The sequence below is a fragment of the Suricata suricatta genome, chromosome 12 (genome assembly GCF_006229205.1).
Source record: "Suricata suricatta isolate VVHF042 chromosome 12, meerkat_22Aug2017_6uvM2_HiC, whole genome shotgun sequence".
Classification (NCBI taxonomy): Eukaryota; Metazoa; Chordata; class Mammalia; order Carnivora; family Herpestidae; genus Suricata; species Suricata suricatta.
This window is the reverse complement of record NC_043711.1, coordinates 55,437,724-55,453,176: the sequence shown is the minus strand read 5'-3', so window position 1 is coordinate 55,453,176 and position 15,453 is coordinate 55,437,724. Positions and strand designations below refer to the sequence as shown.

Sequence of the window (15,453 nt, the reverse complement as noted above, 5' to 3'; positions counted from 1 at the left end):
GGCACAGACGCTGGGCCAGTGGCTCCCCCACGAAGTCAGGCCCCACCCAGCAGGGCGGAGGGGCCACAGCCTCCTCTAGGGACCATGCCCCCCTACAGTGGCATGAACTACAAGGGGTCCCGCAAGGACTCACGTTCTCCCTTTCGACACCTCCGTACTTGGCCCGGATGCGGGGTTCGCGGACGGTGGCTAGGTTGGTGCCCGTGATGGTTAGGAGGGTCCCTCCGCTAGAATATGGAGCAGGGGATCATGAGGGGGGAAGCTGACGTCCTGCCAAGGTCCAGAGCACGCAGGGAGGGCCACACACCCCAGTCAGCCTCCCAAACATGGCTCAAAGGTTAAAATCCCTGCGCACCAGACCTCCGATTACAGCCAACACATCTCACAATGGACAGGGGCCCCTCTCCTGACAGGGTGGTGCTGCGCCCTCGAGGGGTGCGGCATCACAGGGTGTAAGGGGACTTTGTCTCCTTGACTAACACGAACACCACGCTGTCACATCCAGGGCACATCAGGGGTCTCCGTCTTCACTCAGTTGTTTCTTTTTATTCTGCACCCACCCCCAGAGACAGACCCGAGCAGCACAGGGCAGGTTCGGTCCCTGGCCCAGGCTTGGGGGGCACAAAGAGGGGGCGCGGGTGCCCCAGCCTCGCTGGCGCCACACAACACGGACAGGCTCACTGGGGCACAGGGCAGGCTGGGGGCCCACCTGCTAATGCTCCACTCAGGGTCGATCTTCAGGATGGTGGGGTCCTCTGTGTAGTTGTACTTCACCTCGGGGTTGGTGAGCTGGGCACGGTTGACGTTGATGACGATGGGCACGCTGCCGGGGCTCTGCCCGGGGGGCGTCAGACACCGGATCTCCCTGGAGTTCCTCCTGGAGGGGACAGGAGACAGCAAGGACGCAGGGGGGGCTGGAGCACGCCTCCGAGGTGGACTAAGCAGCTGGACTCCGTCACGAACAGGTGCACAAGCTAGTCACTGGGCCTCCTCGGGCCTCCCCTGCCCACCCAGAACACAGAGCCACACCAGGCCCTGCCCCTGCTAGCTGATGACTGTCACAGCCACTGTCCCGTCAGCTCCCCCACCCCCCAGGTGCTGGGTGCATGTCTCCCAGAGGGCTATGCTCAGCACAACTCTCCTAAGGGATCCACACACCCGACCCTACCCCATGCTGTGTCCTGATCTGAAAACAGAGCCAAGCCAAGCCTGGGCCACGAGGAGGCAGAATGAACTGGCCAGGGTGGTGGGGGCGCTGGGCCATCCCCCCACCCAGCAGCCAGCCAGTCACCACCTGCACCTGGGTCCCTGTCCCCTCAGTGCCTTCAGCACAGCCAGGAGGCTCCACAGCCACCAGGCCTGCTCCTGAGCCAAGGCTGCAAACACCGATAATTAGCCTGATAGCGGATAATTACCGCAGGAAAATATTTAAAGGGCCGTTCCATTATCATCCCTAATCTAAAATTATCCACTTCAAGCCTCAAGGCTTTTGTCAAGATTTCGTTTTTCGTCTCTTAAGAAAATTTTTTTTAAAATACTTGTGTTCCCAAGGGGACACCCCCTCACCCCCAGAACAGGGCCATTGTGCCCACCCCTTGGGTTGGGGCTCCACCCACTCCCTCCACACTGCCCACCCTGCCCTTCCCACTCTAGAGGTAGCCTGTCTCCATGGTAACACTCTCCGCCTCTGGTTTCCATAGTGATCACCCCAGACAGGCTTGCCACCCCCCACCTTGTTTCCTGGGCAACCAGAGGGGGCATGGACCCATATGAACCAGCCACCCCTCCCAGGGAAGGTAGGCCTTGCCCTGGCCCCCCACACCCATCTGCACCCCATACCAGGAGAAGGAGCAGGGCCGGCCACCAACAGTCACAGCCACGTCACTGCCTGCATTCAGGTGGCTGCCCTCAATGCCAATCCAGGTGCCCCCAGACAGAGGTCCTCGGGCAGGGCTCACCCGGTAGAAGGTCGGAGTCTAGGGGACAAAGGGGCTTGCGTGAGGTGCAGGGAAGGCCTGGCACTGAGGCCAGAAGCCTGCTGGCGCCTCCAGCCATGCCCTAGCTCTATGCTCAGGGGCTTGCAGGGTCGGCCCACAGTCAGGGCCCAGAGTCTGCAGCGGGGGACCTGGAGTTGGGCTCTGGAGACAGAGGGGCTGAGGGGAGACCAGAACAAAGGTGCTGCTGGGTAAGGGGGCCCACAGAGGCCCGGGATCTTGATCAAGCCCCTGTGCGGCTCCCCTCAGCCACTGGGGGAGGACAGGGGTCCAGGCTGGGAAGGGCTTACCACAAAGGTGAAGCGCTTGGGTGACAAGGCCCGGTAGTGCGGGGAGCAGTCTCGCACGCACACCTCCACCAGGGCATCGTGAGAGCGCACGGTGCTGGCGTCCCCGATCTCGCAGACGATCCTGTGGGCCACCAGGTGACCTAAGTGGGCTGTGGGCAACCCAGGGGTCGGGAGCCCCGCACACCCGCCCAGGCCGCACTCACTGCTCGGCGCTGATGTACTCGCTCTCCACGGGGCTGCACAGCACCTTGCCCACGCGCACGCCCAGCCGCACGTCCTCGAAGCGCAGGCCCAGGTTCTCACCCGTGATGGTGAGCCTCGTGCCTCCTTGCCGTGGGCCTGTTTCAGGGAATAGCTGCGGAGAGGCCAAGGCTGCGTCACAAGTGAGGGCCATCAGGTGACACTGGGGGCCAGGAAGGGCCTGGTGAGGAAGGCAGCTGGGGGTGGGGGCCCTGCCTACCTTGAGGATCTTGGGGTCGGCGCAGCGGCTGCTGCCATGACGGGCATGCATCCAGGCGGCAGGTGAATCAGCAGGGCAGTGGGGGCGCAGGGAGCACCGGCGTTCAGCCACGCACCAGCCGCACTCGAAGCGTGGATCGGCCTTGAGGCAGAGGCCGCAGCTCTCTCGAAGGGCCGGGCACTTGTAGAGGTGGGCTTTGGGGAAGGTCACGGTCAGCCAGGACCTCCCTCAGCCCCACCCTCCGAGGCACACTGCCCCCACCCCCCCAGGTGCCCAGCACAGCTCACCCTGGATGTTCTGAGGGTTGTCAATGATGAAGTTGCCATTCCACACCACCGAAAGGTTCACAGGCAGATCACTGACATCATTGCCCTCGTAGGAATACTGTGGGCAGTGGGCAAGCGGTGAGGTCGCGGGCCACTGCCCACAGCACTGAGTCAGGGCCTGCAGGCCCCTCCTGGCTACCTCTGCAACTGGCCCCTGGGAACGGGCTTGGCAGGGCAGAGCCTGGGGGCTCCCACAAAGCTACCCGCCTACCAGCCAGCCAAAAGGGCTAAGCTGTCACACCCAGCTCTCCTGCCACCCCCCACAAACACACACAGGGCTTTTTTCTTGGTGGCCGGAACCCATGCTCTCCAGCCAAGCCCCTGTGCTCAGCAGCCACACAAGGCACACACTCCAGGGTGACCCCCCTCTTCCCCCTGTGGTCCACCCCACCAGGAAACCAGAACTTCCCCACTGGCCCCCTTGACTATGCATCAGCGATTCCCTCCGAATCTCTGTTTCTTTGTCTGCTCGGTGGGCTCAGTAATGCCTACGCCGGGCCTGGCCTCAAGTATAAGATGTGCGACCCCTGAGCCCTGGGCACGGGCCAGCAGGAAGTATCAGGTGAGGCTCTGCCACCCCCCCCAGCCCCCCAGGCTGGGCTGGGCTCAAGGACAATTCCCCTCCCCCAGGAGCCCAAGCTCGGTGCTCCCAGCTGTGGCCCACTTTCTGCAGCTGAGGGCCTCCACTCCATCCCAGAGCAATCTGTCACTATTTCATCTGTAGGAATTTAATTGGATCCTATCAAATTCCCTGGTACTCCCTCTTCCCATTCAACACAGTCACCGGAAAGACAAATGTGGGCTGGGGGGTTGGGGGAGTGCAGGATGGAGGGGACAGAGGCTGGGGGGTGGCAGAGAAATGGGGCAGGGGAGGCACCAACAGACAGTCGGAGAGCAAGGGGAAGGTAGAAGGGGCCAGGCCACAGGACCCAGAGATACACAGGCAGAAGGTGTGACCGAGTGAAGAGAGCGGGGGTGGGAAAGACAGGACAGGCAGAAAGGTGCAGGGACCTCTCCAGCCAGCTGCGGGACACAGGGCCCGGCCAAGGGGCCAACCTGCCCCCGGGAGGCTGCTGTGACACCCTGCCCACCCCGCTGGACACGCAGGGTGCTGGCCAAGGCACCACCACCATTAGCAGGAGGCCACACCTCTGACCACAGGCCTCCCCTGGGATTCTCTCCAAATTACACTCTTCCTGAACAGACAGGGAAACTGAGGCCTGCCAGCAGTACCAGAGCCAGCCAGAGGAGAGCTTGAGTCTGGCCTGGAGACTACCACTCAACACCACTGCCCCCCTCTGCCAGGGAAGGGTTTAACTCTGCAAAAGTCACCATCACTAAACTCACTAGACTTGACAAAAGGCTTTGAACTGCCAGCCTATCAGGTTCCAGACTCCAAACGAGGCTGCTTCCTGCCCTAAGGCAGCACCACCAGCAGACACACAGTGCACCAGCCTCTGGGAATACTCTCTGGGGCTGGCGGCAAGACACCTGAAGGAGCTGAGCGCTCGGGCACTGTCTCCCTGGCTCTGGCCCTCCTGGGCGAAGGAGGCACGCAGGTGTTCCCACATGCCCCTCTGGCTGCCTAAGCCATGTCGGACCCCACCCAAAACCACACGTGCACTTCCCACCCTGTCTTTCTAAGTCACCCTCTCCCTCGTCGGTGATGTGCTCCTGCCAGATGTTCAGTGGCTCTCAGCCCATCACTGGCTGTGGCCCCTCACCCACCCTCACTGGGCGCACCCAAGGCCGTGACGCCAGTCTGCGAAGCCCAGAGAGCCTTCTGAGCCATCCCAGGCACTCATGCCTCTCTGCACCGTCCTGGTGCTGAGAGCAGAGAGCAGATCCTGGGGCCATGAGTGTAACTGGCATGGCCCAGCAAGCGGGGCTCCCGCAGCCGCCCGCCTCACCGAGGAGTTCTGGCACTGCAGGCTGGAGCTGTTGAAGCGCAGGGCAGTGACGCGGGCTGGGCCACCCGGGATGTGGAAGAGGCACTCATACCCACGCTGGCCCGACTGAGGCTGCGGCAGGTTGCGGGCGGCCAGGGTGATGGGCTTCACCACGCCCACCGGTACGTAGATCTGTGTGGAGGGCAGGATCTGCGGACAGTCCTGGGGACGACAAGGCTTTGGCTAAAAGGCTGGGTGCAAGCCCAGTGTGCCCCACTGTGGCCCAGACCCCTCCCTGTGTGGCACCCCCGGGCCCGTTTTCCACATTGGCAGACTAAGATCTCCAAAACAGCCAGCAGGCCTGGAGGCAGGAGGCCTGGGTTCTGCACCCACGAGCCTCTCTGTGGGCCCAAGTGCCACGCCCAGCACTCCAGGACCCCACGGCTTAGCCACCACGGGAGCCCCATCTGGCCCACAGCTGAAAAGGCCCCTGAGGCAGAAGAAGCAGCTGAGCGCAGGGCATTGGGGCTGTGAGCTCACAGCTGGGGGCCCAGGGAGCATGTAAAAATAGCCAGAGCTGGGCAGAAAAACAGCCCGGGCCCCCAGGGCCAGCATTTGGGCAACAAACTGATGCAACGGCCCTGCTTCCTTGCAGCACTGCCGGCAGGAGCCGCAGAGAGGAGGCCCTGTGGGAGCATAGCTGAGCTGGGCTTTAAATAGAGATGCTGAAAACAGGCCCTAATCCCCAAGCCCTGCAACGGCTCCCACGGTGGGCACAGGCCCGGGACCCGCTCTGCAGAGGCTCCAGGGGGCCTGAGGAGGGGCCACAAACTGCCAGGTCTGCAGGGATGCCCCCCCCCTTGCCCCGGCCCGGGGAGAGGAAGGTGATGGGGTGGCGTATGGAGGGCTACTGTCCACGTTCAGGAGCCCATACCCACGCCAGCACTTTCCAGGCCATTTGATGGGGTGCCCAGGCCAGCCCCAAGCCCAGGGACCCTCCTGCTGGCTCCCTGCCCCTGGCTGCCCCTCCTGGACCCCCAGCAGCCCCAGCTCCTTCCGGTCACCAGGACTTGGCTCCTATCATCCCCTGTCCCACACCTCCCCCTGCAGATACCATCCCTGATGCCCAGGAGGCCCTGGGCTGTCTCTGGCTGTCGGCTCCATGCCCGTATCAGGCTGGGGTCTGGCTAAGGCTGCTCCTTGGCACCACGTTCCTAAGGCCCCACCCCAGCGGATCCAAACCAGACACAGAGATGGGAAGAGGGCAAGGAGCCCAAGTCCTTCTGGGCAATTGAACTGGTCAAATTTGGGCCTGGAACACTCTCCTTAGAAAAGTTCCCATAAAACCTGGGCCTACAGCTGAAGAGGATGGATCTGTAGAAGGAGTCCCCTCCCTGACAACCTCCCGGACCCCAGGACCACCCTCAGCCCATGACTGCCCTCCCCAAAGTCCCTGGCCCTGGGGTTACTCACCAGCCCCCTGCTGCCCCATGGCCTCTGTGTGCCCTCAGGACAACTGTGCCCAGCGCCTCATGTAGGCCACGCTCCCAGGGAAGCCCACTGCCTATCCCCACAGCCCGGCTCTCACACCACCTGCTCACCCAAACACCCCTCCTGCCAAATGCCCAAGGTCCTCGCCTGCTCCTAGCCTGCCCCTGGCTGCATCTTGTCCCATGACATGCAACGTCACAGCAGGGAAGAGACAAAGGCCTGGGGTGACAGAGGTTAGTCAGGGGTGGCTTGGGGAGGAGTGGCCCAAGGTACACTGCATCTCCTCTGCCCCCAGGTGCCCCACACCCTCATGCCCCGTCCAACCACGGACACAGTGTCTACTATGCACCAAGGGCCCTGTCCTCCAGTTCTGGCTCTGTACTCTCTGGCAGCTTCCCCTTTCAGCCTGTCCTGGCTACCTGTACATAAAGCCAGCACCTTGCTGGTTTCCAGAACATTTTACTACCAAATTACCATCAATTACTATGCAGCACCTGGAATGGCTCCAGGAAGGAGCCACCCATCCTGCACATCAGACTGAGGGTTTCTGATGGGACGCCCCTGCCTGCCCAGACACCCCACGCCCCAGGCTCTCACCACACTGGGCCGACACCCTCCCTCTCCCTGCATCGGGCCTTTGGTCCATAGCCTACACATAGAAGCCCAGGTATGAGGCCTTCCCTGAGGACTACAGAGCAGACTGAGGACCCCAGCAGACACTACTGGTTGGCCTCCGGTCAGGACGGCCTTGGAGAAGGTCTCTCACGGCACAGGCTTTGGGGGCATCTCTTCCAGGCCCTGCGGCAGGTGACACCCAGTTCTACACACCTCTAAAACCCTGAGTCCTCATGCTGGCCTCACCTCAGACACGTTGACGCGGCCCTCCAGAAAGGCGCAGTCGGCGGCGTTGTGCGTGCACACGTGGCGGTATTTGCACCAGTGGCAGGGGAAGGAGCCGTTGACACAGGACAGGCAGCTATGGGGAGAGGGCAGGGTGGCGAACTGGGACAACCTGTGCCTCCGCCCAGTGGCCACATGGGGCCGCACCACTGCCCTACTTCAGCAGCAGTTCACAACACCACCTCGGGACCTTTGCACTGGCTGCTCCTCCACCCAGTGCTTCCCCACCCCAGTGTCTGCTGGCAGAACCTTCCCAGTAACAGATATTTTTGAAGCCTGCGCTATCCACTGAGGTGACCACTAGCCACACCAAGTCACACATGACAATTTGTACTGGGAAAATGTGCTGGTGCATGTCCAGAACGGTCTTTCAAATTCCAGTTTTGTCTTAATTAACTGAGGTTTACATTTAAGAGGTAAGCCATCGCCGCAGGGCCCAGCAGACATCTGCCTCCCTGACCAGAAGGCAAGCCCACCTGGCAGGTGCTTGTCCAGTTGTCTCCCACATGTCACCCACGTGTCTCCAGGGCCTAGACAGGTCCCAGGAGTGCTCCGGCCCATGTAACCTCCTACGGCTGGGGCCCTGTCATCTCTATAGCTCCTGTGGCACCCACTTACCCTGCAAAAAACCACCTCTGACTTCTCCCAAGGACCTGCCAACCCTCGGGCCACCCTGCTTCTCCAGGGATTCTCAATCCTCTCCAGCTCTGGAATGCTGCCCCTGCTCCAAAACTCCCAGCCCACCATGGACAGAGGGATCAGATCCTGGTAACATGAACACCCAAGCCCTCCGTGGGTGCCCACGCAGAGCCAGGGGGCCATCAGTTTGCATGTCAGCCAACAAAACAAACACACAGCTGAAAATCAGGGGCCTCTGGCTCCGTGGCTGAACCACCTATGTGGGCCCCTCCCCAACCCCCTCACTGGCCTTCCAGACTGGGTCCCAACCAACTCAGGGAGCACCAGGCCCCAGCCTTAGGGACTGCTATAAACTAGAACCAGGGAGAACCTGGAGCCCTGTCTATCCCTGAGTGGCAGGTACGGCACCGAGAGGACCGTCCCTTCCCTGGGCTGCATCCCGTGTCCTGCATGGATGACAAGGTAGCTCCCTTCAGGACTCCCTGCCTCGCCCTGGCATCTGTGGGCCACTCCCCACCCCTCAGCAGCTTGTAAGAGGCTGGCAAGACTCTCCTTGTTTGAAACGGTGCCCCTCACTCCCCTACCTTGCTGGCTCTCAGGCTTCTCCCCCTGCCCCACCTGGAGGCCCCGCCCCCTGCCAGGTGAGCAGCTGTTACAGGGGCTGTCCTTCCCACCCTGGCCACTGGGCCAAGCAGCACCATGCCCTGCCCATGCGGGGATGGTCACTGCAGGGCAGCCAGGACACTCACGACTGGTGGACGCTGCAGTTGTAGAAGACAAAGTCCACGGACGCAAACTTCTTGCCCGTCTCCTTGGACTTTAGGTAAAGCTTGACCACTCGCTGGTCTCCTGCAGAAGCAGCATGGGCCTGTGCCATTGGGGCCACCGGGGCTCCCAGACCCAGGGCCCTCCCACAGGGCCAGGCCTCGCCGAGGCCCTTCCCCCCCTCCCCCCCTACACAGCCCATGGATGCACCCCCACCCCTCAGATCCTGCAGGCCTCTGAGTACATGAGACAGGCAGCCGCTCCTTCCCCCACTGCCCTGCAGCAGCCATGTGGCCCCAGCCCTCGGTGGCACTCACCCTGGCCTCGCGTGATGGGTGCCACCTCGCGAGCAGAGGGCGAGTGGCAGTGGATGTAGCCATCCTCCAGAATGCTCTCAGACTCCGTGAAGTCCTCAAAGGAGCAGTTGACGCCAGCCGAGAGATCAGGCACGTTCCAGGCCTGCAGCACAAGCTGGGCCCCCAGGAGGCTTCAGTGAGCAGGGAGCCGTGGCCCCCCGCTGTCCCCCCGCCCTCTGCCCCCTGCAGCAGGGTGGCCGTGCTCACCGGAACCTGAGACATGGTGACGGAGACGTTTCGAGGCTGCACGGTCAGCTGCACACACTGCAGCAGGTCGGAGGCGAAGCGCTGGGGCTCGTCCGCCCGCTCGCAGGCATCCTGCCGCGAGCAGCTGCAGGCAGAAGGTGCTGGGGCTGGGCATGGGGGAGGCGGCCAGCAGGGCACCCCTAGCACCCCAGCCCCTACTCAGCGGGGCCGTCATCACCCGCACTAGGGGAAGCCCCCTAGCTTTGCCTGGACAGTGAAGCCGGGCTTGCCATCACTCAGCCAGTCACTGGCCATTCCCAGGCCCATGACATTCCGCCCAGGGAGCCCAGAGATGCTCAGAAGGGAGCTGCAACTGCCCACGGCGCACAGGAAGGCCACCTGGGTCCCCCAGAATGGAGGCTGCCGGGCAGGGGAGTCAGGGCCCTCTGGACTCACATGCTGTGCAGGACACACCAGCCGCAGTGGGGGTCCCGTGACCCCAGGCACAGCTCGCATGATGTATACTGCACACAGCTCTCCACAGGCACGCGAGTCACCTGGCAGCATGGGAAACAAGGCGTCAAGCCCCCACAAGGCCTCCTTGCCACCATCACATGTCCCCTGAACCCTGTCCCGCCCCCACATGCAAGGGCAGCGCCCGTTTCAGGCCTCCCGCCAGCTCGCTCTATTCGAAGGTTGCTCCTGGGTAGCCCTGACTTGGCCAAGGAGGGGTAACAGCCAGGAAGCGAGTGGGTCAGTGCAGGGAAGATATCCAGGGAGGAAGTGACAGCTCCAGCCAGAGTCACTGTCCCATCTGTCTGGACTCTGAGCTCCCCAGGGGAACAGGGGCTCGTCAGCCCCAGTCCCAAGCCCAGAGGCAGGCTAGGCCCTACTTGGCTGGCCCTGAGGTCCCCAGAAAAAGGGAATAACCTGACAACTGGGAGAGTGGCAGAGGGGAAGTGAGAGAAGCTCCCAGGAAGGCAGGCTGGGCCTCACTGACCCATCCTGGCTGGTTCCACCTGCCCACCCCCTTGGCAATCATGCTGTCACCATGCTGAGGTCAGGGACTGGCTTCAAGTGCTAGGCCAGGAACGCAAATGGATGGCCTTGATACGGTGGGCCAGGCAGGTGCCAATCCCATGGGGATGGCTGCCCGAAGCCCCCACCGGGCACACAGGGAGGGGATGGGAAGTCAAGCCCAACTGGGGGAACCCGGAGTCAGTGTGGACAGAGTAGGCTGGTGATGGCCATGTCCCGCGCTCTGGGGGTCAGAGCCCTCCCACATGTCCCGCAGCAGGTCACCCACCTGCTTTTCTGTCATGGCATAGAGGTACTGGCGGTCGGGGCTGAGGACCAGGTCACGTAGGATAGGGCTGTTCTCCTGGGCCACCACGCTCTCATAGGCCAGGGCTGGCCGGCCGCCGGGATTTGCCAGGTCTACCAGGATCTGTGGCCGCAAGGGGTTACATGGGGCTGTGCCAATGCCTTTCTGGCTCAGCCTCACGCCTACAAAAGGTCAGGGGTCTGGAGCCTCGCCCCCAGCTGCCCTTCCCCCCCCCCAAGCCCTGCAAGGACGAGGCTGAGGCCTCCATCCACCCCAAGGAGGCCCCGTAGACGAGTCCTGACCTAGCCCCTTCGTCCACGGAACAGGTACAACCCCCAGCCCGTGCCCAGCTGTACAGCCGAGCCCAGCACAGGAGGAGCCAGAGCCCCAGGCAGTGCCCGGCGCTTCTTGGGGCCAGGCTGGGTTCCCCGGAGGAAGGCAGTGGGAAAAGGAGTGAGGAGGCAGCAGGGGCCCTCAGGGAAAGTGAGATGTCCACCGTGGCAGAGAAGGTACACCACGAGGCTCTGAGGCAAGGAGATGGCACAGAAGTGAGGCCAGGGCAAGGCACTGGAGTGGGGAGCACCCGGCAAGAAGGCAGGAGGGTGGCAGGGAAATACCTTCCAGACCCCAAACAGACCGGGCCCTAAGCAGCTAGCTCTTCTCCGAAGCGTGTGATGCTGCAAGTATTTTTAGCTGCTTTTACCAAACAAATGTATTTAATTAACAGAGAGACCCAGGGGGCTTTCCAGAGCCGGGATTCGTGGGGCGGTGTCTGCCGGCTCAGCTGATCCCAGGCAGGCTCCCAGGGCACAAGGTGGCCGGCCCTGCACAGGCCCGCCTCTCTCTGGCAGTGACCAAAGCCGCAGCTGGCCCACCTCTCCGCCTCCGCCTGGCTCTGGCACCCCTGCCATGCACCCCCATGCTGACAGGACAGGGCAGGTCCCCCTCGCTGGGGTGGGCCAGGTGCTGGTGAAACACCCCTACTCTGCTCCGTGCTGGCCCAGGGCGGCCAGCCAGGGTGGGGCGCTGTGACTCTGGGCCAGAGGCTGCTGGCTGAGGGAGAGGGGGAGGGCCGCATTCCTGAGGGCCCCAGGCCACCCCCCACATCCGCTCAGCTGCCTCCCGGCCAGGCAGCCAGGCTTAAGTCAAACCAGACCCGGAAGAGCTGGGCCCAGCAGAGCTGGGCAGGGGGAGGCGGCTGCCGGCTGGGCCTGGAGCTGCCAGAGTGGCTTGGGCCCACGGCCTCCAGGAAAATGGGGTACTGAGGGAGGGGCCATGGCAGCCCAGCCCCAGTGGCCCTGCAGGTGAGCGTGGACAGGACCCCACCTGTACCTCGCTGCCCTCTGGGGCCTGTACTCAGCTCCCCAGGCCGGCAGGCCCAGGTCAGCATCAGCCACAGGAGAGCTCGGGAGGCCAGCAGAGCAGCCCCCCGACGCCCACGCCACCTAGGCCCAAGGCCTGGCGCAGACACCCAGCTGTGCAACCAACATGGGGCACAGGTCTGCTCCCTGCTTCCCTACCTGTGAGATGGTGACAACAGACCCCACTCCCTATGCCAGAGGTGCTCTGAGCATGGGACAAGGACCAAGCCAGTGAGCCAAGGAGAAGGAACAGAGGGTAGCCAGGCCTTCAGGCAATCACCAAACCCCAGCAGCCTGGCAGGCCAGCCTGGAGAATGGCCAGGAAGCAGGGGACAGGGAGGTCAGGAGGGCAGGGCCCATGTGCAGACAGGCGCACCAGTGGGACCCAGAACTCCAGCCCCAGGCTCAGCCTACCTGTCAGATCAGGACTCTGGACTCTCCCAGAGCCCTATCTTACACCCACCCTCTCCCTGCAGGTGCCTCCCGAAGCCCCCCAGAAGCCCAGCCCAAACCCCAGCCCCCCAGCCCCAGGCCCCCTCCCCAGTGCCCCAAGCTGCCCTCTCACAACCAGACACTGGGGACAGTTGCCCAGGAGGCCCTGACAGGCTGGCCTGACTAGACCTCTGCCCCTTGCATGCAGGGGGCGCTCAAGAAGTGTCTGCTGAACAGGGACACTCACTCTGACCCACTGACCACCAGGGCCCATATGGGGCTGATTTGACCAGCCCCTCCACCAGGCATACCATGCCCCTCCCTCCTGAGGGCAAGGGCTGAGGTGTGGACATCCTAACCCAGCAGGGGACAAGGGGACACGACAGGGAAGTGCACAAGCCAGGAGCACACCAGCAAAGGCCACAGAAGGGGAGCAGGTGGAGAGCAGGGCCCTGAGGGAAGGAAGAAACAAGCAGGCCAGACCTGGACCCTGAAGCACCCGCCCCCAGGCCCCAGGCCGGTAGCACGCTGACGGCAACAGGTGGCACCCAACAGCTGCAGCGGGGAGCATGCATGTCCAGCTGTCCACCAGCCACGCGTCCATCTGTCCACCCCCCTGCCCAACACCGGGCAGCCCTGGCCCTTGAACACACAGAGGCAGGCCCCCAAGAGCCGCGATGTCTCTGGAGAAAGCAGAGCGAGCGGGGGTGTTAGGGAGGCACAGCTGGGCCCATGGGTGGATGGGACGCGGGTGATAGGCTCCACACTGCGCACTGGGTGGCCACCACCCAGGCTTGGCTGGGCTCCTGCAAGCACACGCGTGACAGCTGCACAGGCGGGAGGTGTCCCGCCCAGGAATGACGGTGCTGGGGGTGCGCCTGCTGTGTCACAGCTGGTCCTCAGGCCGTGGGGCCCATGCAGCACAGACAGGTAAACTGAGACTTGCGAGGCACCTACGGCCCTGGACGGCCATGTGCACCTGGGGACATGGAGTCTGCTCCCACAGCAGGCAGAGGGATGCAGTGTGCCACCAGGAAGGCATTCCAGGACAGGCATGGGGCCAGGCAGCTGGCAGGGCTGCGGGACATATGTCACACTGCCGGCGGCCCATGTGCCGACGCCACTCCCCTGTGCGCGGCTGTCCAGGCATGGGCCACCCACCTGGGGATAGCCCTCCTGGGGCAGCTGGGCTTGCAGCACACACAGGAGAGACTTCTGGCAACCCCTGGGATCTTCCCTCCTGCCTCCGGCTGTCACCTCTGGGCTCTGCAGACCTTTCCCCAAAGACAACCAGAACCTTCCAAAACTAGCCACAGCCACCTTTCCTCCCATATCTCACCAAGGAAAAACCTGAGAGTCCCAACTCAGCTCTGTCTCTCTGCCATGGGGCCCTTCCCCACACCTGAGACGGGGCCCCTCCTGGCCAGATGCCGGCCAGAGTGGAGGTTGCCAGCCCCCGAGGGCATGCCTGCTGGGCTACCCTGTGCTCAGGCACCCACCCACCCCTGGCTCTGACCCAGACAGACACTGCCACCCCCATCCAGCCTCTGCCCCAGCCCTTTGGCTCACCCACTTCTCCAACCTGGGTTCTTCCTGTCACTCTGTACATGGGGTTGGGGGGGGGGTCTCCTGCACTCTGAGCTGAGGCACAGGGACTGTCCATGTCCCCAGAGAGGGGCCTGGCCCCAGCAACCTCTTGGTGCCAGGACTAAAACACTGGGCCACACATCTACCACCATCACGAGGTATCAACTGCCCCTTCCCACTGACAGGCCAGGGAGCAGGTTCACCTTCACCCAAGGCCAGCAGGTCCTGGAGGCCCAGGACACGTGGCATGGGGTGGGGGTGGGGGGTCCTGCAAAGAGAGCCCTGGAGAGGTGGCCAGTGGCAGGTGGGCAGCCTCCGGACCTGGGGGCCTAAACCCCAGGCTGGCCCAGCTGGCTGCCCCCACACCCATTACTGCGTGGCTCTCACCAACTGCTGCGGCCTGGCCAGGTCAGCTGTCTGTCCAGCCCAAGGCCAACAAAGAGCCCATTCTCTGTGCTGAGGGCGGGTGGGGGCACTGGGAGGATGTTTGGGCCATGCAGGCTGCTTGCCAAAGCCGGCACGCGCCCTAGCCACCCAGAGGCAGGGGGCTGCCCAGCTTGGCCCCCACCAGGGAAGGCAAAGAGTTCCGGGCTCTACCCGTCCCAAGGTAACAGCCCTTGAGGCCCTATCTGTGGAGCAGAGGTGCAGTGACTGAGCCAGATAGCAGGTGAACAGGACCCCAGGTGAGGGGACAGGCAGAAGACTGTGGGGGCGGGGGGCGGGTATAGCGGGGACAGCAGCCAGTGAACCGGCTACAGGGCTGGGACCCCAGGCTGTCCTCTAGTACATAGAGCTGCCCAGCCTGTTCCCAGCCCCCTGGGCAGCAGAGTGGTACCGAGAGGGGCTGCTTGGGGAAAGGAGCCTCTCACACCCTCGCATGCTCCTCTCCCAGTTAGGGCCGTGTCACCAAAGCCCTGGTGAACCCAGCTCTGGGGCCCCTCTCCCCCCTCACTCATGCTGCCACAGGCTCTCCCCCTCCTCCAGCTGGGGGCAGGTTCCAGACCCCTTCCTGGGACCGTTCTCAGAAAGGCCAGGAGGAATTTGATACTGGAAAAGCAATTAACAATTTCCTCTTGGCAGTACTTGGGTAATTAAAACATGATTTGCAGAAGGCCCAATGGCTCTAATTGGGCCAAACATACCTGGCAAGATTGGGGGGAGGGTCCCAAGAATCTTGTCTTTTTCAACCTGAGTCCTCAACACAGAGAAGAACAGATACCAGCCGGCATACACAGTGGTCCTCCTTGACCCTTGGTCTCCTCGTCTGCCCCCTCACAGGGCTGTGTGAGTTCGTGATTCCATCAGTAGGGGAGGAAAGACTGTTCAATGCTGCCATGAAGTGGAGGGGCACGGCTACCCGGGGGATCCACCCCACAGCCTTGGAGGCCCCGCAAAGCTGGGCCATGCGGCAACGCAGATCACACAGCCCGAGCTTTGGACCTACTCTTCTCTC

The 15,453-nt window shown here is 63.0% G+C and overlaps 1 protein-coding gene across 3 annotated transcripts in view; it reads right to left on the bottom strand.

Moving 5' to 3' along the window:
- Positions 1–15,453, bottom strand: part of PLXNA1 (plexin A1) — a 46,538-nt gene that overhangs the window by 16,386 nt on the left and 14,699 nt on the right. For all 3 annotated transcript variants that reach the window (XM_029916154.1, XM_029916155.1, XM_029916153.1), the window contains 14 exons: positions 10,603–10,743; positions 9,753–9,853; positions 9,318–9,441; positions 9,072–9,225; positions 8,739–8,838; positions 7,312–7,426; positions 4,981–5,181; positions 3,032–3,128; positions 2,745–2,938; positions 2,488–2,639; positions 2,285–2,405; positions 1,840–1,976; positions 710–877; positions 134–227 (listed from right to left, as the gene is read on the bottom strand). In XM_029916154.1, the coding sequence (XP_029772014.1) occupies positions 134–227; positions 710–877; positions 1,840–1,976; positions 2,285–2,405; positions 2,488–2,639; positions 2,745–2,938; positions 3,032–3,128; positions 4,981–5,181; positions 7,312–7,426; positions 8,739–8,838; positions 9,072–9,225; positions 9,318–9,441; positions 9,753–9,853; positions 10,603–10,743 (1,899 nt within the window). The remainder of the gene's footprint in view (positions 1–133; positions 228–709; positions 878–1,839; positions 1,977–2,284; positions 2,406–2,487; positions 2,640–2,744; positions 2,939–3,031; positions 3,129–4,980; positions 5,182–7,311; positions 7,427–8,738; positions 8,839–9,071; positions 9,226–9,317; positions 9,442–9,752; positions 9,854–10,602; positions 10,744–15,453) is intronic.